Source organism: Podarcis raffonei, chromosome 13 (genome assembly GCF_027172205.1).
Source record: "Podarcis raffonei isolate rPodRaf1 chromosome 13, rPodRaf1.pri, whole genome shotgun sequence".
Lineage (NCBI taxonomy): Eukaryota > Metazoa > Chordata > Lepidosauria > Squamata > Lacertidae > Podarcis > Podarcis raffonei.
In genome coordinates this window covers 27,709,059-27,731,563 of record NC_070614.1, presented here as the reverse complement: position 1 = coordinate 27,731,563, position 22,505 = coordinate 27,709,059, and the positions used below count along the sequence as shown (strand labels likewise).

The following is a 22,505-nucleotide window of genomic DNA, read 5'->3' as shown; positions in this document are numbered from 1 at the left end:
AGGAGTGCTAGCATGGCAAAGGCTTGTCTTGTCACAAACATTCACGCCTGAAGTTTGCTCTCCCATTTTGAGGGTCTTTCGTGAGATATTTAGAAGGGTTTCAGGCTTTCCCAGACTATCCCATTTACTTGGGTGTCATAATGGTGGTGAGCAGGGAAGGAAATGTTTCTCTCCTTAGAGATCAGTTCAGTGCAGTGACCTATATGATTCCAAGGTGAGTGATGGGCTAGCACATGCCAATTTTAACCCCCTCCCCCCCCAAAAATTAATAATCATGGCAATCTTCATAAATATTAAGGAAGGCAGAAGAAAGAGGGTTTCAGCTGTAAATACAGAGTCAGAGCAAAAGCTGCTCTTGCCTTTTCCTGCTCACACCATAATCCATCTTGGAAATTTCACACACAAGTGTTTGGGCTAAAGCGCCAAATTGTGTGCTTTGACACCGTGAGTATTAACAGGCATTTTCTCCTTCTTCTCACCTTCTCCCAGGTGCCTTTTATCTTGTATTTGAATATATGGACCACGACCTCATGGGATTGCTAGAATCAGGACTGGTGCATTTCTCAGAGGACCACATCAAGTCTTTCATGAAGCAGTTGATGGAGGGGCTCGACTACTGTCACAAAAAAAACTTTCTACATCGAGACATAAAGTGCTCCAACATCTTATTAAACAACAGGTAACTGCCAGACCAATTCAACAAAGGAGATGTGGCTCCCAATTCCTGTGCTTTTTAAGGACAATGTGGAAAGGTTTTTGGAAGCTGCAGCTCTTATAAAACGCAACAGCCAGATTGCTTTCTGGATGGAATATACATGGTGGATGATACTACAGCAGCCCTCCACCAAATGCACTTTCAAAGAACAGTTGAAAGTGCTAGTTGTTACCTATAAAGTCCTAAACATTTTGCAGACGGGATATCTGAAAGACTCCTGATACGAATCTGCTTCAGGGGGATTAAGCTCTACTTCAAAGATAGGCTTCACTTAAAATAAGCTTTGGAGGCCCTGTTGTATATCCCACCACCAAGTGAAACAGAGTCTTTTCTGTGGTGGCACCCCAACTTTGAAATGCCCTCCCTGAGGAGGCCTTTAAAACTTATTTTAGTTCTGTGTAGCGTTTTGACTAATTTAAATTTGATTAATTCCACTCTGTTTAATTCCACCCCCCAATAATTTGTTGCTCTTTTTTTTATTCTGCTGTTTTAAATTGGGCATTGCATTTGTGGTGCCTCATACATTACTTTATAAAAATGAATAAATAGAATTATAAGTCATTAGGAACTGGGCTGTAGCACATATCTCTTAAGGCTAGAACTGTTCCACAGAAAGAAGAAATGGGAATCTACCAGATAGTTCAAATTAGCCGTATTCTTAAGTTCTGCCTTTTAAATTTTAAATATGGGAAGAAGCCATTGTTAAACTTTTTTTTAAAAAGAGCATTGCAGATGTCTCTTCTAAATGTATGAGCCTTTTAAGTGCGAATGACAGAAGCTTTGTTAATTTTAGTAATTCCTGTTCATTTTCTGTTTCCTATTCATGCTTTTGTATAAGCCATTGTTAATAAAAGTCTACTTCCACCTTCTTGTTGCAGTGGGCAGATCAAGCTGGCTGACTTTGGGCTTGCCCGGCTATACAGTTCAGAAGAAAGGTAAGGTTTCTGCTGAGAAAAGGATAGGGGTGGATTTAGCTACACCGGGATGGAATCTACACACACATATAAAAAAAACACTGTGAAAATGCTTTTAAAAAAAATGTTTTGAAAAATATATTGAATTTGCCATAGCTCACCACTGCCATCTAGTGTCACATTTGTACATTTCACTTTATAACACACTTAAAATGTTTCAATTGCAGCTGTATAGCTGAGTGCCAGGACGGTCTCCTTCATAAATGTTAATCTTGCATGTCTCCCATCTGTCTCAATGAAACTTATTCAAGAGATAGTCCTGCTTGGGTGAACATCTGAGTAATGTTTTGGATTCAAATCCCACCTCGGTCTTGAGCTCATTGGAAGCCCTGAAGCAAATGATTCTGAGCCTTTGGTCCTTGTTGATGAAGTGAAGACTGGTGCTTTTATTTTAAACCAGAGAGTTGGCTCAAACCTATCTTTCTCTGACCTTGGAAGCTTTGCGTTGTGATCAACTAACATTTACTCAGAGTAGACCCATTGAAATTGGTGACTGGGAGTAGGTTAAAGGTGAAGGACCCCTGACAGTTAAGTCCAGTCGCAAATGACTCTGGGGTTTGCGGTGCTCATCTCACTTTACTGGCCAAGGGAGGCAATGTTTGTCTGCAGACAGTTTTTCTGGGTCATGTGGCCAGCATGACTAAGCCGCTTCTGGTAAAACCAGAGCAGCGCATGGAAATGCCGTTTACCTTCCCGCCAGAGCGGTACCTATTTATCTACTTGCACTTTGACGTGCTTTCAAACTGCTAGGTGGGCAGGAGCAGGGACTGAGCAATGGGAGCTCACCCCATCATGGGGATTCGAACCGCCGACCATTCGATCGGCAAGCCCTAGGCTCAGTGGTTTAGACCACAGCACCACCCACGTCCCATTTCAGTGGGTTTGCTGAGCAAAAGCTAGTTGAATGCAACCCCTTCTTCCCTGATCCCTCAATGTGTGGAGGCTAGTGGTGGTGAAGGAAGAGTGTTTCCACAAGTGATCAGAGGCACTTCTATTTCTGCTTCAGATGCTCCTGAGCTCAGTCTCTGGCAGAGTATAGATGCCTTCCAGAGCCACACCCTAATTCATTTTGGTTCAAATTCTGTGCTGCCAAATGGCGCTTGAGGGTGAATGAAGTAAGGATTGCAAATAGCTTGGCACAATTGAAAGTGCCATATAAACAGTCAGCAATAAAAACAATAATTTGAATCTTACATAAGCTTGACTTTCAGTATATAAGCGCTCTCCATACACCACAAGTATTCTGGGGATAATTCATCCTACCCACAGCTTGGGGAGGGGGAGTAGGTAGTTTTATCCACAGGGTGAATATCTGTGTTATTTCAAAATAGCTTGAGGCAAATTGAATTAAGTTCTGGATCGGGAGATGGGGGGGGGATAATTTGGAAGTGATAACAGATGAAATGAATATGTTTCTAATGCTGGTTGCTTTTACAGTATTTTGAAATACTTCCATTCAATGTCTGAGTAATGTTGTTCCAGCATTATGCACATTGAAATGCTCCCTTTTAAAATTGCCACAATCAGAATGTTTCTGCTAGAGGCGGAGCCAAGTCTCCAGGCTGCCCATTGGGGAATAGTCATTACCTGCCACCAGCACAAGGAAGCAAAGGCTGGAAGCTGTCCTACTCTGGGACTAAAAATAGTATTATCCAATAACATGCACCTTTTTAAAGATTGTGTAAGTCCATTTCCAGTCCAACAAATGGCCTAGAATCAAGCAGATGGGCATCCGATTAACCCCTTAGATGGGAGGCCACTGGCCTCCTGTTGTGGCGTTCTTTGTGTTGCATATTTCATTGTGTAACCATCACTCAAGCTTTTATGCATCAGGTTGCATGCCGTATTAACCTATAAAGCATTTTTTTCAAGCAGCATTAGCGATCTGATGACATTTTACAAGCATGACTTGTAAAAGCACCTGTGACACACATCTGGATGAAATGTTAAAAGCCTCTTTTCCCATTGTATGGATTGAGAGCAGGTGTGGCTGTGAGAGAAACCTTCCTTGGCCTATCTAAAGCCCTTTCACACACACACAATATGGGTTGTGACTATGGAAAATGCTTCCTACACAGTTCATTTTGTTTCAACCATTTGAATCCAAGCCAGCTGGGATTGAAGCTTCAGCCTTGGTCCCAAACACAGTTTGGCTGCACCATTCTTGCTTTTGTATGTATGTTCCGATTCCTTACAAAAATCTCTCAACCTGAAACATCTCTTTTTTCCCCTCACTTAGCCGTCCATACACCAATAAAGTCATTACATTATGGTATCGACCACCTGAGTTGCTGCTAGGCGAGGAACGTTACACTCCAGCCATTGATGTCTGGAGCTGCGGGTAAGTCATCTTTCAAGTTTCTGATATGAGTTTACAGTTCTTGCTGAATGCATCCCTGTGTTGTGCTTTTTCAGTGGCTTGTATGAGTGTGTGTGTGAACTAAAAACACTTTCTAAACATTTAGGCATACTGTGAAAACTCTGGCGGTGCCTGCATTTGGTGTAGATTAGAAAATCATGCTATAGGTCAGGTTCTGTCATTTGCATTATAATGGTGCACCATGACAGTGTGTGTGTGTGAGAGAGAGAGCCCATGGATTGTTATTTGGTAGCCTGGCCCCTTTATTGCAGAAAGAGTCTGCTCAGTGTTCCATGTCCCTTGGAGCACTGAGGAATAGAAGATTCTGTCTTCTGTGAGTTCCAGCTTCCATCCCGATCCAAAGTAGAAAATTTTGGACACCTAATTGGCACAGAGGCTATCACAACACTGATCAGGCTTTCTGGATTTGTTTTATAGCAGTCTTTTTGCATGATAAAGGTGAATGTGTCACACATCTTCCCAATGCAAGTGGGAAATGTTGATCATAGAGGTTAATGGAATTAGACTTTTTTTAACGTTCAAATTTGACTGGGCACCTCCCTCTCTGTTCTGGGTTTCTACCAAACCTAAGCAACCAAGGAGAGTCACCCAACATCCCATTCAAATGCTTCCTTCAGTTTCTGCTGTTCATTTCAACCTTTCTTTGTTCCTTTCCCCCTCCCAGCTGTATCCTTGGGGAACTATTTACAAAGAAGCCTATTTTTCAAGCCAATCTTGAGTTGTCCCAGCTTGAATTAATCAGGTAAGTCATTCTGTGTGTCATCAACAGGAGCGTGTGCAAAGAGAGCTGTGTGTGCTGTCTTGGCGATGCCAGCAGTCATTTTGTTCCGAAATGCTAGCAGTCACCTTATGTGCAGGTAACAGGGCCCCCCACAGGTAGTTTTTTTGTACAGACAGAAAGCGGTTGTTGGCAGCTAAGTGTCAGAACCATGTAGACACAAACAGAAGCAATCTTTGCAATCAGAATCTCAGTGAGAGAGAGAAATTATCCCTTGACTTCATTTGAGTGCCTCACCTAATTGGCACCAGATTAAAGGGAGGCAAGAATACCAGCAGCCTCCATCATAGAAATTTAGGGCAGCTCAGAGCATATAATGCCCTTAGCCTAATGTTTCACCTTTTTAAAAAAAAACTCTGGTCTGTACCTAAACTTGCTTTTACCTTCCAAGTCCTAAGATAGAATTATTTCTAAACTCTACCATGAGGGACGCGGGTGGCGCTGTGGTCTAAACCACTAAGCCTAGGGCTTGCTGATCAGAAGGTTGGCGGTTCAAATCCTCATGACGGGGTGAACTCCCGTTGTTCGGTCCCTGCTCCTGCCAACCTAGCAGTTCAAAAGCACCTCAAAGTGCAGGTAGATAAATAGGTACTGCTCTGGCGGGAGGGTAAATGGCGTTTCTGTGTGCTACTCTGGTTTGCCAGAAGCAGCTTTGTCATACTGGCCACATGACCCGGAAGCTGTATGCTGGCTCCCTCGACCAATAAAGCGAGATGAGCACCACAACCCCAGAGTCGGTCACGACTGGACCTAATGGTCAGGGGTCCCTTTACCTTTTTACTATGAGGAAGAGCCTTCCTAAAAGGACAGCAGTATTCATGGGGGTCCTTTAAAAGTTAGGAAAATGGGCACTTCTGTGCAATTAACCTGGCCTTGCATGTAAACAAGCCCTGGGAAGCTTTATAGAGATCTGTTTCCTTTGGATCTGCTGTGTGTTATGTCTGTTTTGTGGCCTATTCTCCTGCAGGGGGCAGGGGATTCTCGGATAGGATCCTGTGCTGGCGGGGAACTGTCTGTTCGAGGATCCCCTCCATTCCCTGCAGAAAATGGACCTTCACAGGAGGTCCGGTGTCACATTTTTATTCCTGTCCATCCTTGACGGGAGGCCCTGTCTCATCTACCTGTAGTGTAGGGTGAGGAGTAGCGAGGGGAGTGGGAGGCTGCATGCAGGCATGTGCAGAAATAGTTTTGAAGCCATTTGGCTTCACTAGTTGAGAGGGAAAATCAGAAGAGGCTTCAACCATCCACGTCTTCCAGGCTGGAGAACTAAATGGCCTCTGTTTGAGCGGTTTCATTTTGACAGATGATTCACTTCTCATTTTATGGTCCTTTTAACTTGTGTAAACCACGAAGAAATCCTGGGCAACGTGGCAATATAGAAAGGCAATGCATAGTTGTGTTCACGCTCTCCCTTTTCCAAATCTCCTGCAGCCGCCTTTGCGGGAGCCCCTGTCCGGCTGTGTGGCCAGACGTCATCAAGCTACCTTATTTCAACACCATGAAACCTAAGAAGCAATACCGAAGGCGACTACGGGAGGAGTTTTCCTTGTACGTCCTGGGTAATGGTGTTGTGTGCCTGCGAATCCTTATGTCTGTGATATCTCCAGAAAGCACTGAATTTGTGTATAACTCCCCCCCCCCACAAGACCCAGACCCCAACATTGTGTGTGTGTGTGTGTGTGTGCGCGCGCGCTAGCAATAAGGGTGGGGGTGGAGAGGCACCAGAAAAATGATTTGCTGCTGGAGAACAATCCACGATAGAAATGGAACGAGATGCTTGTGATATTTGCTGCAAGAGATCAGCCCAAAATGAGCTGGTGCTGAAATATAGAATATAGCCAGTGCGGTACCCCAATGAGAGAGTCCGTTCTGAATGTGAGACATCCATGTTCATATCCTTGCTGAGCTGTGAAGCTCGCTATAGTAACCTTGGCCAAAACAGAGTTTCGCACCCTAAGCTAAATTGCAGGAAGCTTCAAGGCTAGTGCTCCCGTCTAAGCTTTGGGAAGAGTAGGTGAGGTGCAAATATCCTAATCAGTACAGTGGTACCTTGGGTTATGAACTTAATTCGTTCCAGAGGTCCGTTCTTAACCCGAAACCGTTCTTAACCTGAGGCGCGCTTTCCCTAATGGAACCTCCTGCTGCCACTGTGCTGCCGCCACGAGATTTCTGTTCTCATCCTGGGGCAAAGTTCTCAACCCGAGGTACTACTACCGGGTTAGCAGAGTTTGTAACCCAAAGTGTTTGTAACCCGAAGCATTTGTAACCCAAGGTACCACTTTAGTTTCAAAGTGACTTACTATCTAGAAACTGTGTGCAGGTCATTGTCTCCCAACTCAGAATGGATTCATCATCAAATTTCAGTTTAGCTAGAAGAATACAGTGGTACCTCGGGTCTTGAACTTAAATCTGTTCAGGGAGTCCATTCGATTCCCAAAACTGTTTGAAAACCAGTTTGGCTTCCAATTGGCTGCAGGAGCTTCTTCACTCAAGCAGAAACCACGTTGGACGTTCGGCTCCCCAAAAAGTTCGCAAACCAGAACACTTATTTCTGGGTTTGTGGCATTCGGGACCCGATTTGTTTGGGAGCCAAGCCATTCGAGTACCATGGTACCACTGTGTCGCGCAAGCCACTAGCTCAGTCCTAGGAGTAATAATATTGGCCTGCTTTTAAAGGGCAGGGGTATGGATTCAACTAAGTCCTACTCCGAGGAAACTGGTTGAAATGAATGAACCTAAATTAATCATGTCTCTTAACGTCAGTGGATTTATTCTGAGTAGGACTAGTGATGAATATCACCCAGGGCATTGGGGACAGGGAATTAAGAGATAATATGTGTGCAGAACAGCAGTGCTTGTTATTGTCATAATGGGGACCGTTTGTGGGTTGTTGTTGTTTTCTTCATTTTCTCTCTCTTCTCCCAGCATCCCTTCTGCTGCTCTTGACCTATTGGACCATATGCTCACGCTGGACCCCAGTAAACGATGCACAGCAGAGCAAGCCTTGCAAAGTGACTTCCTGAAGGATGTTGATGTCAGCAAGATGGACCCTCCAGAGTAAGCACCTCACTGTTCCTTGGGAAAGTGAGCCTGCAGGGTGGGGACTGAAATATGTCCTAGCCTTTTAAAGGTGCATTGAGAGTGGAGTGCTTGGATTCGTAGCAAGGCGGGGCTAGCTAACCCACAGATCCACACAGAGCGTTCTGCACAGTTCAGACCACAGAACGCTATTGGCAGGGAGGGAGCGTTCACCAACAGGTGCCCACTTAACCATCGCAGCACAAGCTGCATATTGTGGTGACACGTTGCAGTGGAAAGGTAACCTCAGCCCTGGTTTGTGAGCCCATTTAACCTCGGGGGAATTAAATGGCTTCTGTTATAAGCACAGATGCTACCACCTTGTAAGGCAAGAGGATCTAGGAAAGGATTTTTTTGCTCCCTGTCTTTGCCTGCCTCATTCATATTCAGAGGCAACAGGAAGACTTCAGCCTCCACACACACTCTGCAGCACATCTCAAAGTACATCTCTAAGTCTTCATGAAAAGGTTATCTGTAAGAGTTCCCTAAATTTGGCTTAGCTTACCTGTGTTACTGACCTGACCCAATCCTTTGCGTCCCCTGAGCCCTTTGCCACACACAGAGGACTCCAGGAAGGGTTGTGTCATACTGAGATTTTGGGCAAAAGTTGTGCAAATCTAGCTCCTTTTGTAAGGCCTGTCGGGTAGTAAGAGACTGACCTGCCCTTTCTCTTAAGTTCTCCATTCCTGCCAAATAACTCAGGATGGGCAGGGTTGGTCTAATACTTGAGATAGTAAAAGCACACCCAGTTCTCCATAATGTGCTAAAAGCTTGGGAAAAAAGAGGGAATCTTTGTGCTGAGCATTTGGGACCGGTGTGGCATCAAGACAGGCAGGGGCGGTCACCCAGTGTCAGAATTTGTCTTCCAGGCTTCTGCCACAACTTCATTGCTCCCTTCTCAACAAAGGTCCATTTGCTGTCTTTCTGCAGCCTTCCTCACTGGCAAGACTGCCACGAATTGTGGAGCAAGAAGCGGCGGCGGCAACGGCAGAGTGGGATCGTGGTAGAGGAGCCCCCCTCAGCCAAGGTTTCCCGAAAGGAGACAGCCTCCGTAATAAGCACAGATGCTATCAAGAATCACAGCAGTCCTGTACAACCACAGCCTGCGCCGATCAAAACACAACCTTGCGCTGTAGACTCATTCGGTCAGTGTATAGCCTGGGGTAACAGCTATAGCTTTAGTTGGCTAGACTGGGCTGTCTTCTTACTACCCTTGGTTCCTTTTTGCCATCCAGCTGGCTGCTGGTTGCTTTTGCTCCTTTAGACAGAGGCAACTGGGTGATATTCTGAAGCCAGATCTCCAGCCCCTTCCCCCGCCCCCAAAGAAGTGACAAGGGGAATACAGCTGTTATGTCTTGCACTTGGGAAAACCATACGTTTGGTGCAGGACCCACGTAGCAGGAAGCTGGGGCATCAAGCAAAGATGCAGACAGATGCATTGGCAGAAGGACCGTCAGCTAATTAATCAGGACTTCCAACTTGGAGAGTGTTTCCAGAAGGCTATCGTGGTTGATGATATTGAAGTGTCCCGAGAGGTCCAGGGGAATCAGTAGGATCACTCTCCACGTGTCTCTCTCCTGACTTAAGCCATTCACCAGAGTGAGCCTATCAGATTCTCGGACAGAATGAGTCAATTGGTCTGAGAGATCTGAGATGACAAACTCAACAGGTGATAGCTGGAGATAGCATGGACTAGTAGGAAAGTGAAACTGGGGCAACCCAGTCAGGTGGCAGGGTATTATTATTATTAGCTGGGTTAAATAGAAAAGATTCCAGAGTAGCACCAGGTCTGTGTCTATACAGGAGCAAGACTGAAACCTCCTGTCGCTTCCTGTCCATACCTGCTAACCCACCCTGCATAGTCAAACCCACCAGCAGGGCACAGAGCACTTCCTGCTCTGTCAAATGAGGGGGTACTCATCCTGAGAATGGCTCCCCACCCTGTCTCCATCCTTGGACTCTCCATGCCCTTAATGGCTCTGATTTTGGTTGTTGTCGTTAGTCTCTTGTAGGAGGTAGGTGTGGTTGCTTATGGACTACCTTCTGCTATTCCATTCCTAACACTCTGTTTTGTGTTTTGTTTTGTTTGTGTCCTGTGGCGGCTTTCCTTGGCGTTTGCAGCAGGCCTTGGTGACATCACGCAGCAGCTGAATCAGAGCGAGCTGGCTGTCTTGCTGAACTTGTTGCAGAGCCAGACAGACCTTAGCGTCCCGCAGATGGCTCAACTGCTCAACATCCACTCAAACCCAGAGATGCAGCAACAGCTGGAAGCCCTCAACCAGTCCATCAATGCACTCAATGAAGCCACCACGCAGCCGCAGGACTCTCAGAAAGCGTCCGAAGAGGAAGCAGCTGTTGAGGAGCCGCCCCCGCCAGCCCAGCCGTCAGAAGAGCAAGCCACCCCGGAAGTGGCAAACACTCAGGGAGACATGCAGAGCATGCTGGCGGTTTTGCTGAGCCAGCTCATCAAGACCCAGGAGCCGGCAGAAAACGTAGAGGAGAACAATGGGGAGAAGAGCAGTGAGCTGCGGGGGCCACGGAAGACCCCCACTTTGCCTCAGGAGGAAACTACAGGTAAATAATCGCAGCATCCCCCCCTCTTGCTCCTGGGACATAAGGAGGGAAAGGATGTGGGGGCTTTCCAAGCGGTAAATAAAAAGCACTTTGAATATTCTTTAACCAAGCCTGGTAGTCTTCTCTTGAGTGTGTGTGGAATCTGGCAGCAAAATCCCCACCAGAAGTTCTCGGTCAGGCTGCTCCCTCCTGCGTTAAGGCCAAACAATAATACAGTCTACTTGAAGAGTAGGAAGCCATTTGCACATCAGAATTGCCACCTGAATTTAAGTAGTGGCAGCCACTGTAAGACCTGTCACACAGGGCTGGTTCCGACATTCAGACAGACAATCTCATGTGGATTCAACCACATTAGAAAGCAATTTGGGGGCTGACTTTGTAAATATTCTCCAGGCCTAAACTTCCATACACATAAGAAGCTGACATGGCAATGAGAAAGCAGGGCTAGAGCACTTGTTCTGCCTGTGCTGTCTTTCCATGTGTAAAGAAAGCATTTTAAATAGTCCCCCCCCCCGCCCGCCCCGCATTCTGAAATGATAGTCAATGGAGGCTTTCTGCCATGTGGGTTTCCCCCCACCCTGAATGTTTTGATCAAGTGTTTCTCATACCTCTTTGCTTGCTACACTGCGTGCATGTTTAACGTACCATAACTTTCATCTTTAAATGTCATAATGCACCCTGAGAATAGGATGGAAACTCCTAAAAATTCTTTTTGAGTCTGTGGCTAAGCTAGAAGGAAAACAAGAGCTGAACTTCTTTGTTGGGGAAATGGGTTAAGAGGAAATCTTACCCCACTTGGGTGAAGGCATAAGTTTTCTTCCTTTCGTTTGCTTTTTAAAGGAGCACGTTTCTACTCCTTTTGTTTGCAGAGATACTCTCAAAAGCATGTTGGCAATATTTGCTGAATTCTCAAATGCCAAAGGAGGGGCTCAGCCTTATTTCCTGCGGGTGGGACTTTGGGGCTGTGCCTAGGACTTTGCAACTCCCCATGACTAGCCATAGTAAAATGAACACAGTACAGTGGACACTCGGGTTGCCAACGTGATCTGTGCGGGATACACGTTTGCAACCCACAGCATTCGCAACCAGCAGCGCGTCTGCGCACGTGCGGGTTGCAATTCGGCGCTTCTGCGCATGCACAATCCCCAAAACCCAGAAGTAACCCCCTCTGGTACTTCCGGGTTTCAGCAGATCTGTAACCCGAAACAACGCAACCATCTGTAACCCGAGGTATGACTGTAATATGAAGCAAATAGAATAACCTTTTTTTCATTTTTCCATTTTCTATTCATGTCACACGATGTGGGTTTCCTTGGTTAAGTTTTGTTTTTGTTTCTGTTCCTTTAAAAACATCAAGAGTACACACACCTAGCCCTGCTTAGAATTCTGTACCTCCTACCATTTCCCCGACTTAGTTGCAGCTCTCAAAGATCTTGAGAAGAGGCCTGTCAAGCCTTGCTATCTCAGACCCTTCTGTTGGGCGGTCACCTGGGGTCTTTTGTACACAGAGCATGTGCTGTAGCCCCCTCCCCATGAGTCCGTGTCTGAAATGTTTTGATGTTTGTTCGCGTGTGACTTTTAAGACGGTGTTTAAAAGAAGTAACCATTCCACAGCCTGTCCTCACATTCTCCCACCAGAGAAGAGACCTCCGGAGCCTCCAGGACCTCCGCCGCTGCCGCCGCCGCCACCCAACCTGCCCGAGGAGAGCATCTCCAATGCAGCTCAGGACTTTAACCCGGCCGTGACGGCTGCCCTCCTCCACCTTTTATCCCAGCAAGAGGCAGGGCTGCCGAGCCACCCAGAGCACGAACCCCAAGCTGTGAGGCCTTCCTCGGATTATACCCGGTCGCAAAGCTCATCCAGGACTTACAGCACCGACGGGACCGAGGGAAGCAGCTTCGACGTCGACGAGCGGAACTCCAGCCAGACTTTAACAGCGGAGACGTCGCCTCAGACCTTGGGGAAAAGTAGGACATTTCTGGGCTCCGCAAGTCACCTCGGGGAGTCAAGCAGCTACCAGGGCGCAGGATCGGTTCAGTTCCCGGGGGACCAGGATCTCCGTTTCGCCCGGATCCCCTTAGGGATGCATTCTGCCGTTGGCCAGTCCTTCATCAAAGCCACCGAGGGGAGCAACAACACACTGGTGCACCCAGAGGCCAAAATTCACAACTACAGTGAGGTGGGAGTGGCAAACGCTAGTTCTAGTGACACAGGAACAAGTCACACGTGGGGGAACCCAGTCCAATCTGCTGCTTACGGAAAAGCCTTTCGCGGGCAGAGTAGATTGCCTCCAAGAGGAGGTCGAGGAAGAGGGTTACCTTACTAAAAATGACTGGAGAGGGGGGAATTGGTACCTTTTTTTTCCAGTGGTGTTTTACCGTCCTTTTCCCCCTTGACCTTTCCAGCAGCCGGTTTGTCAGGGCAAACCATTGCCCACCTCCAGCCCACCACAGAAATGGTTTATTGTTGATACTTTCCCCTCCTGCTCCCTTTCTGCTCACCAGACTGCTGCTGCTGTTCTCTCCCCCACTCCACCGTGGGGCTTTAGAATGAAGACCTTGGCCTTTTTTCCCCCCCTCTTCCTTTTTTTTTTTACATCTTCTCATACCCAAAGACCTACTGATTTGGGTTTCCCCACTCAAAGATGGCAGGAGAAGGAAAGAATCCTTAAAGAAGTCATAATAATAAATTGGAAACATGAACCGAATGTGTTTGCTAGCCTTGAGCCATTTATTTGTGAGAGTGAGCCCCACTGAGAGTCTGGAAAAACTGAATCGTTTCCTCTGCAGCAGATTGAGGTGGCAGAAAGAGCCGTACTGCTCCAGATTGCAGGCCGGAGAACCTACCTTTTTTGAATCTATGCGCGCAAACACACACTACAACTTGCTTCCCTGCACACAGAAAGCCTAGCACACCTGGGAGTGATATTGTAGCCCAGTCCCTCTCTCCATTGTGCTAGCCTTGTTGTTTTCCAGGAGGCAAAATGATTGCTTTAGTATATATATTATATATATATATAAAGGGGGGGAAGAGGAGCATTCAGAAAAGGACAGTTCTCCCACCCTCCCCCCAGTGGTAAAACTCATTCTGCCGCATCGTTCCGCTGTATGTGTAAGATCCAGCCTCAGTATTGCAAAGGCAATGCGTTGTTTTGTTTTCCTTTGCTTCCTTGAATTTCAAGATTTGTCAGACGGTGCCTACATGCCTTTTATACTGAATTGGGAGGATTCGGTTTATGTTCTGTAAGATCTGGGATATTTCTCTCCCCACCCCCTTCTTAGCCACATCTTCTTCCCATGATGAAAAGACAGGATGCTACCATTCTTCTCCTGGCTAGCTGTCCCTTGTTTTACTGTGAAAGGCCTCGTGCTGTCTCATACTCACCTTCCAGACCTTTAGCTGAACTGAATTTCTGTAGTGTCCACGAGTCCGTTGACTTTTGGATGTTTTCTTCTTCCTTTTTTTAAAATTTTCTCTCTTAAGAATGGTGAGTGTCTTTTTGTTGAAGTTCTTAAGGCCAAAGTAAATGGCTGAAAATAAAATAAAAACCAAAAGCTTTGTAATCCTTAAGTTCTTCGGGGTGGAGTGAGCTTAAGATCAAAGCTGAGAGCGGTCGGGGCAGACGGGAGCCGAACAAGCAAGATCGGCGTTTTCAATCTTCCGAGTGGTTAACAAGTGCTTACTGTCTCTTGTGCGATTTCGTTGTTGTCAATGTTAAAAAGCAGCCTATCCGCAGCTTTCCTCACTGACACTGCAGTGAGGATCAGTTTATATTTATATACTTTTAACGGCTTTAGCAGTTCCACCTGCTCTGGTTAATTTGTTTCCCCCTCAAATATTTTCTAAGACGTAGATTTTTACTGTGAAGGACAGCAAGCCTGTTTTTGTTTTTTTGCGGGGGTTTTTTTTTCTTCCAAAAAAGTGAAAACTTGGAAGGGTGACTAATTTCTCGGGGGGGGGGGAATCATTCTCCTTTTAAACTTGACAGTGTTCAAAGGGGAGAAGCATGTCAGAAATTGCAGGGGGCAGAGGGAGTTTTAGCTCCAGCTTCTGGTCTTTACTTTACAAAAGAAGAACGGAATCTTCTTGCTTTCGTATAATACAAAAGAAAAGCTGCCTCTGTGTAGCACACTGCTGCTGAGGGCAGGGAAAAATGCCTTAAAACACATGGACAGGAGAGCCTGATGTGGAACAAGGGAGTTGAAACGGCCTTTAGAAAGAGTTCTGTGGAGGTTGGGGTAGGCACTGTTCAGTATAATATGTGCCACCTTGTATTGACAAACATACAAAAACCCCACAACCTGCTTCTTTCAATTCTGCAAAGTGTAGTAAGCTTGCAAAATTCCAAGTGTAAATTTTGTATGTGTGTGTTTTTTTAATTCAGTTATGAGTTCATGCCTAACATGCAAAGAAAAAAGAGAGAGAGTACTGTACATGCAGAATATGGTAAATAAAAAGGAGAGACTTCTCCCAGGCATTTATTTAAACATTTCTCTTTTTTTCTTTTCCCTTCTTCAGTTTCCTGATGTTTTGGGCCTTGGCATTTTTAGGCTGTCATGGAGTTCTCAGACATGTCTCTCCTCTTCTCCGTTCTCTGCACCTTCCTTCCTCTCTCCAGGGGAAAACACACAATTGCTGCCATTCAGCCATGTGGCCATTAATTTTATTTTTTTTGCTCTTGTCATAAACCTGCTCACCTGAAGGAATTTGACCACCCCTTTCATGCAGGGTCTTGCAGATTCTGACTTAACAGGCTTCCTTTACTGCCTCAGATCCTCCGAGGAAAAACTACTTAGGAAGGTATACTCTGGTATGAAGATTATCTCCCCCCTCCCTTCTAGTGTGGAGTCTCAGCAGCCATAATGAGTAACGTTCACCCAGCTGAGGAAAGTATGGAGTTTACAGAATCCAATCAGTTTTGAGTATTTAACCCAAAGTAAGCTTTCACCTTAAGGGGCGCGGGTGGCGCTGTGGGTTAAACTACAGAGCCTAGGACTTGCTGATCAGAAGGTCGGCAGTTCGAATCCCCGTGACGGGGTGAGCTCCCGTTGCTCGCTCCCTGCTCCTGCCAACCTAGCAGTTCAAAAGCACGTCAAAGTGCAAGTAGATAAATAGGTACCGCTCTGGCGGGAAGGTAAACAGCGTTTCCGTGCACTGCTCTGGTTCGCCAGAAGTGGCTTAGTCATGCTGGCCACATGACCAGGAAGCTGTATGCCGGCTCCCTCGGCCAGTAAAGCGAGATGAGCACCGCAACCCCAGAGTCGGCCACGACTGGACCTAATGGTCAGGGGTCCCTTTACCTTAAGGTATCACCTTGAGTTTCAAGGGAACAAAGGGGGTGCAAAGGAGGTTGCTGATAATAAACCTCCCCCTCATTTTGGCCCCAGCAGCTGCATTACTAGTTTTCATACATTATGGGGTTGTTACTGTTTTTTAAAAGGCCCATGGTGACATTTCTTGAGTTGCTGCTGCTCAGTTAGAATGTCACATGGAACAACTTTGCACCTGAATTGTTTACCCTTGGGCCACAGCTTATTTTACATGACATCTGCCCTATGCTAGATAGTGGCGTCCTAGTCATTGTCACGCATCCTCTTTGGGTGTTGTGTGGAAAAGGTGCATCTTAAGGAGTCATCGCACCCAAGTTTAGCGTTTTAGGAGGCAAGAATGATGGTGGTGAGCATTGAAAGGGGAGTAAATATGTCCTACACATGAGGATCAGGATCCTAAAAAGTCCCGCTTGGATAAACTCGGGGACCCTCCTTTGGAGAATCTTAAAAAAATATGTGGGGAGACGTCTGATCATCAGATGTGGAAGAGTGTACCTATGCTGTATTGAGCCAATTTTAGTTGCTTAACAAAATGGCAAATACTTTGAGTAGCGCAAATCCTTGCTTCAGAAAATCATGTTTATGCATGCACTATTTCTTACAGTTACATGGAACAACTTCACCCCTAACCTGTTGCCCCAGGTTATGACTTGTGAAAGACCTAACGCATGTAACAAACAGCACAGGTAGAACTTGGTATGGCTTGAATGCGGCAGTTGAAAGCATTCTGTTGACACATGCACAAACAGGAAATAGCTAATATGTGTACGACCTGACAATGGGCGGACCTTGTCTATCAGCAGGTACAGCCTAATCAAACCTGCTTTTTTCAGCTTCCACTACTGGTTAATTAACACAACAGTTTTACTTGTGAAATGCCAGCAGCTGGGCAGTGGAAACCCTAATGGAACATTACTAGAGCTCGTTTTCAAAAAATTTGCACAAACGGGGGTGGGGGGAGTGAAAGATGACTCACACAGATCCTAGCTTTCAGGACCCCCCCCTTTTAAAAATACATTTCTAGCCCTTATAGTTGGGGAGATACGTATGAAGTCATGCAGGGTCTGTCGGCAGAAAACTTCAATGTACTTTACAGAGATGGCAGCAGTTTTTAAATGGAATTCCAGCAAATTCCTTGGAAAGCTCATGGGGGTGCCACACTGAGAAGTTCACTGGTGGCAACCAAGCTTCCCTGAAATACAGCTGGCCCTCTGCTTCTGATTTTTTTTCTGTGCAACATACAGATTTAGAAGAATATTGGGTTACATTCTCAATTCATGGAAAGCAAGGACAAGACCCAAAAGATTAGCTCAGTGCCTCACATGAACTTGGCCAGGAAGTTGTGAGCTAAATTTGTGGCTCAGCTTGATTGTCCTTTATAGTTAAACAAATTACACTATTACACACACATGCATGTGTGTGAACTAAGTGTGTGCCCTAAAACATAACCCTCATTTCCCTGGAACATGCAGGAGAACATATGTGTAACTGTGAAAGAAGTCCCTGAAGACGCCAAGTTTGAAAGCCCTTGTCTTGTATCTACTTCCCCACAATAAGCTGCTGTTTTCTCCTTGAGTTGTACACAGCTGTGACCCATCACATATTCACATCTCTTCTGCATTGCTAGAAATATATTCAGCAGACTACCAAATTCCAGCTAGTAAGCTCAGAGTAGCCTGCAAATTGAAGCAGGGGAGAAGATGCAAGATGCACCAAGTTTCCATTCCAGTAGAAATAATCCATGTGTAACCAGGAAGTGTCTCATATCTGCTCTACTAGGAATGTACAAGCCTGCTTTCTTTGTTGTCCAAGATCCTTGTGAACCCTTGGCCAAGGCCGTGTGTACACAGTGCATTTTTTTTAAAAAAAGTAAATCTATGTGTCCCCCACCAGAAAAACCTGCCTACATTCTAACTTTGGCATAAATTTATTATGCAGTATTTACTAATATAGTATATAACACTGGTTTTGCTAGCTATGAGGACCACAAGGAGATCTACAGGGCATTCGGCTCATTGCAGATCTCATTCAGCCACTTCGGTGGGTTCTGAGATTTTTGCTAAGCGTTGTGCATGGCATACTTCAAAAACAATAATTCTGAACATTAACAAAAAGATGGCACAGGGGAAAACCACAGGGAAATAGATTTACAAGTTAGGCTCATAATACCTAAATTTTATCTCTTACATACATAGAGCTACTCCCTGCCACTCCCAAATTCCTGTGTTCATTCTTCACCCTATCTTAAATGTGTATATGTATAGTTAGCCAATGTTACCAGACTCCAAGCATTAACAGAGCAATCTTCTGCATGTCTCTATTCAAAAAAGGCCTGCTGCTTTTGGAAGTGGTGGTCTGATATACCTGGGAGTGATCAGGAACTCCTGAGTGTATCTGATTGCTGCTGAAAGCAGCCTGTTAGGGTAAGGCACCAAACTCAAACAGTGCCAAATTCAAGTCATGACTGCAAAGGAACATTCCCTTGCAGCCTTGGCTTTATGTGTCCTGTGCCCGATGTCAGATGGGCATGGCTTGGCCCAAATGGCAAAGCAAGCCAAATTAGGAGGGCTGATCTATCACTGATTTAAAATTTAAATGAATTTAAATTTTAAAGGCAGGTTATAACAGCATCAGGCCAATTGCATATATATGATCTTCCCATATGCATTCACAAGGGCTAGAACCATGCTTCTTTTTCTTAAATGAAAGTCTAGAATCTCAGGAAGCTGAATTCTGTGCCCATGACCATATGTCTTTGGCTGCTCCCATGAAAAGAAAGCCCTGCCCATAGTTTCTCTCAGCCATCTTCCCAAGCTACTGTTCTTTGGGTGCAGCCTTGCACTGGGGCTGCTACTCTTGATTTTGCATTATTTCTGTCTGCAGAATTATTTTTCCTTGATTTTAATGCAAAAAGCAGTGTGCATATATTCTCGACTGCTGGCCGCTTTTAAGAAACCAAATAAATCTATAAATCCGTGCAATTGACATAATGTCCTTTGCTCACTGAATTGTTGGTGCAGAATCTTTGCCCTCCTCCTGGAGTTGGGGGTGTTGGAGTAATGGAGTGTTCATCCTGAATGTATCTTCTTGTTTCTTCCATGGATCTAATCAAATGAGCTTATCTGGATTGCAAGAGTCTCGCTGTAGTGAGGCTCAACCAGAAATCAGATTTCTCAACAACAAGGACTGTACGCATTCTGAACAAGTCTCTCTGATTGTTCATAACAAAATTCGTATCACTTATTGTTTCTTCCACCACTTGGAGCAGGTCCCCAGCCCCCCATCCCACTCTCGAGGAGATCACTATCATGCAATGTTTCTTCTCTGGCCTCTCTCCTGCATGATGTCTTGTATGTGTAAAACATGTTCACTCTCCTCCCACAGAACCGGAATGATTTGCCCCTCCATAATATACTGACTGCTTTGAGGGCCAAATGGACATCTCTCTTGTACTCTGAGCTTGTAGTGACACCTGGTGACATAATGCATGCCTTGCACATTATTAGAGCACCAACCAATGGCAACAGGGAAATCCACTTGCTTCCATCCAAGTGTATTTAAAAACCCAACTTTCAGATTCAGCTCCAATGCCAAGGTAACTAACCACGTATGGATGAAAAGATAATGGGGTTTTTATATACAGTACCAGTTTCCATAATTATGGTGTTTTAATAATAATAATAATAATAATAATAATAATAATAATAATAATAATAATAAATTTATTATTTATACCTTGCCCATCTGGCTGGGCTTCCCCAGCCACTCTAGCCAGTTTCCAACAAAATATTAAAATACAGTAATGCATCCAACATTAAAAGCTTCCCTAAACACTGCTTAGAGCAGGTATGAAGAAACTGAGCCTCCAGATGTTGTTGGATTCCAACCTCCATCAGTCTTGGCCAGGATCACCAATGGATGATAGGAAGTGGGACTCCAGGAACAACTGGAGGGGAACAGGTGCCCTGTCTCTGGTTGAAAGCAAAGCATCATCTCCCACCCCTCCTAGAATACTGGTTCATCCGCTTTTCAGATCTAAAAAGTAAACCACTCCTTCACAATAACTTGTTCCTGGTTTTGTTTAGCTGGATGGTATGCTGGGTTTATAGAAATCCATGGAAAAGATGAACGATATACCACCAACAAGAAGGGAACTCAGTTTTGCAAGCTGTCCTGCGGGCAGAAGCCACATGTGGTAAACGTGGCACAGATCTTAACACCATGACTTTCATTTTGGAGAAATGCAGAGGGTCTGGTTTGTTCATTCTTCTTAATTCTGTTCTCCAATGACACATGGTGTGTGTTCTAGAGCCAGTGTGGTGTAGTGGTTAAGAGCGGTAGTCTCGTAATCTGGGAACCGGGTTCGCGTCTCCGCTCCTCCACATGCAGCTGCTGGGTGACCTTGGGCCAGTCACACTTCTTTGAAGTCTCTCAGCCCCACTCACCTCACAGAGTGTTTGTTGTGGGGGAGGAAGGGAAAGGAGATTGTTAGCCACTTTGAGACTCCTTAAAGGGAGTGAAAGGCGGAATATCAAATCCAAACTCTTCTTCTTTTGCACTTATTCTCATTTGTTCCCCTTGCCACTGCCATCCTTGCGGCACAATTCAGCTTGCACAGCCCTTTGATAATATTAATAATCAGCCGCCGCCACCACACACACACACACACACACACACACACACAATGATTTTGCCTCCACAGTTAACAGTGTATTAAGCGAGTTTGCCCTATCTGTTCTAATCACTGGGCTAGATCACAAATGCATGTGCATTGCTTGGTGACTGTACACTTGAGGGTGGCTGAATGTGAGAACTGCCTCCATTGGCCAATCGGAAAGTTCCATCTGTGCTGTTTAGAACTCCGACGGCTCCTTTGCATGTGAGAACCATCCAACAATTTTGCAGTCCTCAAGTGATGAATGTACGTGTGAGAATGAACCAACCCCTGGCATGGGAACCAGTGTGGTGGTGTGTGTTGGACTGAGGAGACTGGTTCAAATCCCTCCACCCTCAGTCATGAAACTCACTCAGTGATCTAGGGCCAGTTCCTGTCATATAGTGTAACCTATTTCACTGTTGTTGTGAGGATTTAAAATAAAGGGGTTGGGGGGGGGGGCATTTATGCTACTTTGATCACATGGGAAAGGCAGGATAGAGATGTAGTAAATTAATAATCCTAAATTTCTCTAGGCACAGACTTCACAGGGATTTCGTTCAGAATTTTTTCAGCCTCTCAACAATATCCTCCAATATACCCGGTTATTTGTTGACAATGCTTAGGATGACTTGTTGCAAGTTTTGAAAGCTTGCAAATGCTTTAAAGCAGCTACAACTAATGCAATGGAAGTGATGTTAATTTATATTCCTTATTTTATCTTTAAAAAAATTCTATTTTGCCCATCATGGCTCCGTAAAGCCCATAATACATAATACATAATACAAAATACATAATAATAAAAAAAGCTCAGAGCAGCTAAGTGCTCTCAGTAATCCCTCTAATCCCGCTGCAACTAAGGTAAATCAGAGTTGTTACACCTGTACAGTGGTATCTCGGGTTACATACGCTTCAGGTTACATACGCTTCAGGTTACAGACTCCACTAACCCAGAAATAGTGCTTCAGGTTAAGAACTTTGCTTCAGGATGAGAACAGAAATCATGCTCCGGCGGCGTGGCGGCAGCAGGAGGCCCCATTAGCTAAAGTGGTGCTTCAGGTTAAGAACAGTTTCAGTTAAAAACAGACCCCCGGAACGAATTAAGTACTTAACCCGAGGTACCACTGTACAGGGTTACCAGGTGTCTTGATAGATTAGGACATGTAGGCCGAGAGCAGAAAATGTCACCTGGTAACTCAGGAGTGGGCCTAGGTGCCCATGGCATCAAACCAGTGTGGTGTAGTGGTTAGAGTATTGAACTGGGAGTGTTGGGAGACCAGGATTCAAATCCCCACACAGCCATGAAGCTCCCTGGGTGACCTTGGGCCAGTCGCTACCTCTTGGACTAACCTACCTCACAGGGTGGTTGTGGAGATGCAATGAAGGCAGGGAGAGTGAGTTTTTGGTGAAATTTGAGCTGAAAAGTCCCAACTGGGAACTTCTGGTTCATAGCTCATGCTTTTAACTCCTAAGCTCCTTGGTTACATCTAGCTTATATATAACTACCCTTGCTTTCTCTCACTGCAGATGGCCATGCCCTGGAACAGTGTAGATGACCATGCCCTTGTATGCCTGATCTCAGCTCATTGAGGAGGCTCCTCCCTGATCTTCAGTGAGAAAAGAACCAAATTTGTAAGTAACGAATGTGACACGTTGCCTTACAGACACGTCAAAAAGGCCTCGTGCTTTGATGCAGTACAGCGGCTCTGGAAAATGGAGTCCCTGTTTTGGTAGGCCTTGCCCACTTTTCTGATTTCTTGCTGCCACTGAAAGGCCATCTGGTCAAGTTGCCATCCAAATAGAGGCTCATCCCTTCCCAGCTCAGCTAACACAGTCCAGATTATGAACTGCTCACCGATCAAATAGTTCCACACCACTCAGGCAAGTGAGCCAAGTCGCAGAATGCAAGTGAAAGAGAGGAGGGGGTAGAATTTAGTATGAGAGATGTCCATCTTAGATATTTCAAAGCAGGGGAGGCACCCTTTTTCAGTGTTGCAGGACCCACATAGCCGTGGTGGGTG

At 45.4% G+C, this 22,505-nt stretch overlaps 1 protein-coding gene across 5 annotated transcripts in view; it reads left to right on the top strand.

Annotated features, from left to right (window-relative positions):
• CDK12 (cyclin dependent kinase 12) overlaps window positions 1-22,128 on the top strand; it is a 38,503-nt gene extending 16,375 nt beyond the window's left edge. The window contains exons 6-14 of one of the 5 annotated variants that reach the window (XM_053361019.1): window positions 490-679; window positions 1,594-1,650; window positions 3,929-4,030; window positions 4,734-4,811; window positions 6,279-6,395; window positions 7,773-7,904; window positions 8,856-9,070; window positions 10,047-10,499; window positions 22,012-22,128. In XM_053361019.1, coding sequence (XP_053216994.1) covers window positions 490-679; window positions 1,594-1,650; window positions 3,929-4,030; window positions 4,734-4,811; window positions 6,279-6,395; window positions 7,773-7,904; window positions 8,856-9,070; window positions 10,047-10,499; window positions 22,012-22,040 — 1,373 coding nt within the window. In that variant the 3' untranslated portion in view covers window positions 22,041-22,128. Of the gene's footprint in view, window positions 1-489; window positions 680-1,593; window positions 1,651-3,928; window positions 4,031-4,733; window positions 4,812-6,278; window positions 6,396-7,772; window positions 7,905-8,855; window positions 9,071-10,046; window positions 10,500-12,113; window positions 14,988-22,011 lie in introns of those variants that run through there. The other 4 variants (XM_053361018.1, XM_053361015.1, XM_053361016.1 and 1 more) reach the window with 4 other exon arrangements.
• The last annotated feature ends 377 nt before the right edge of the window (window positions 22,129-22,505 follow it).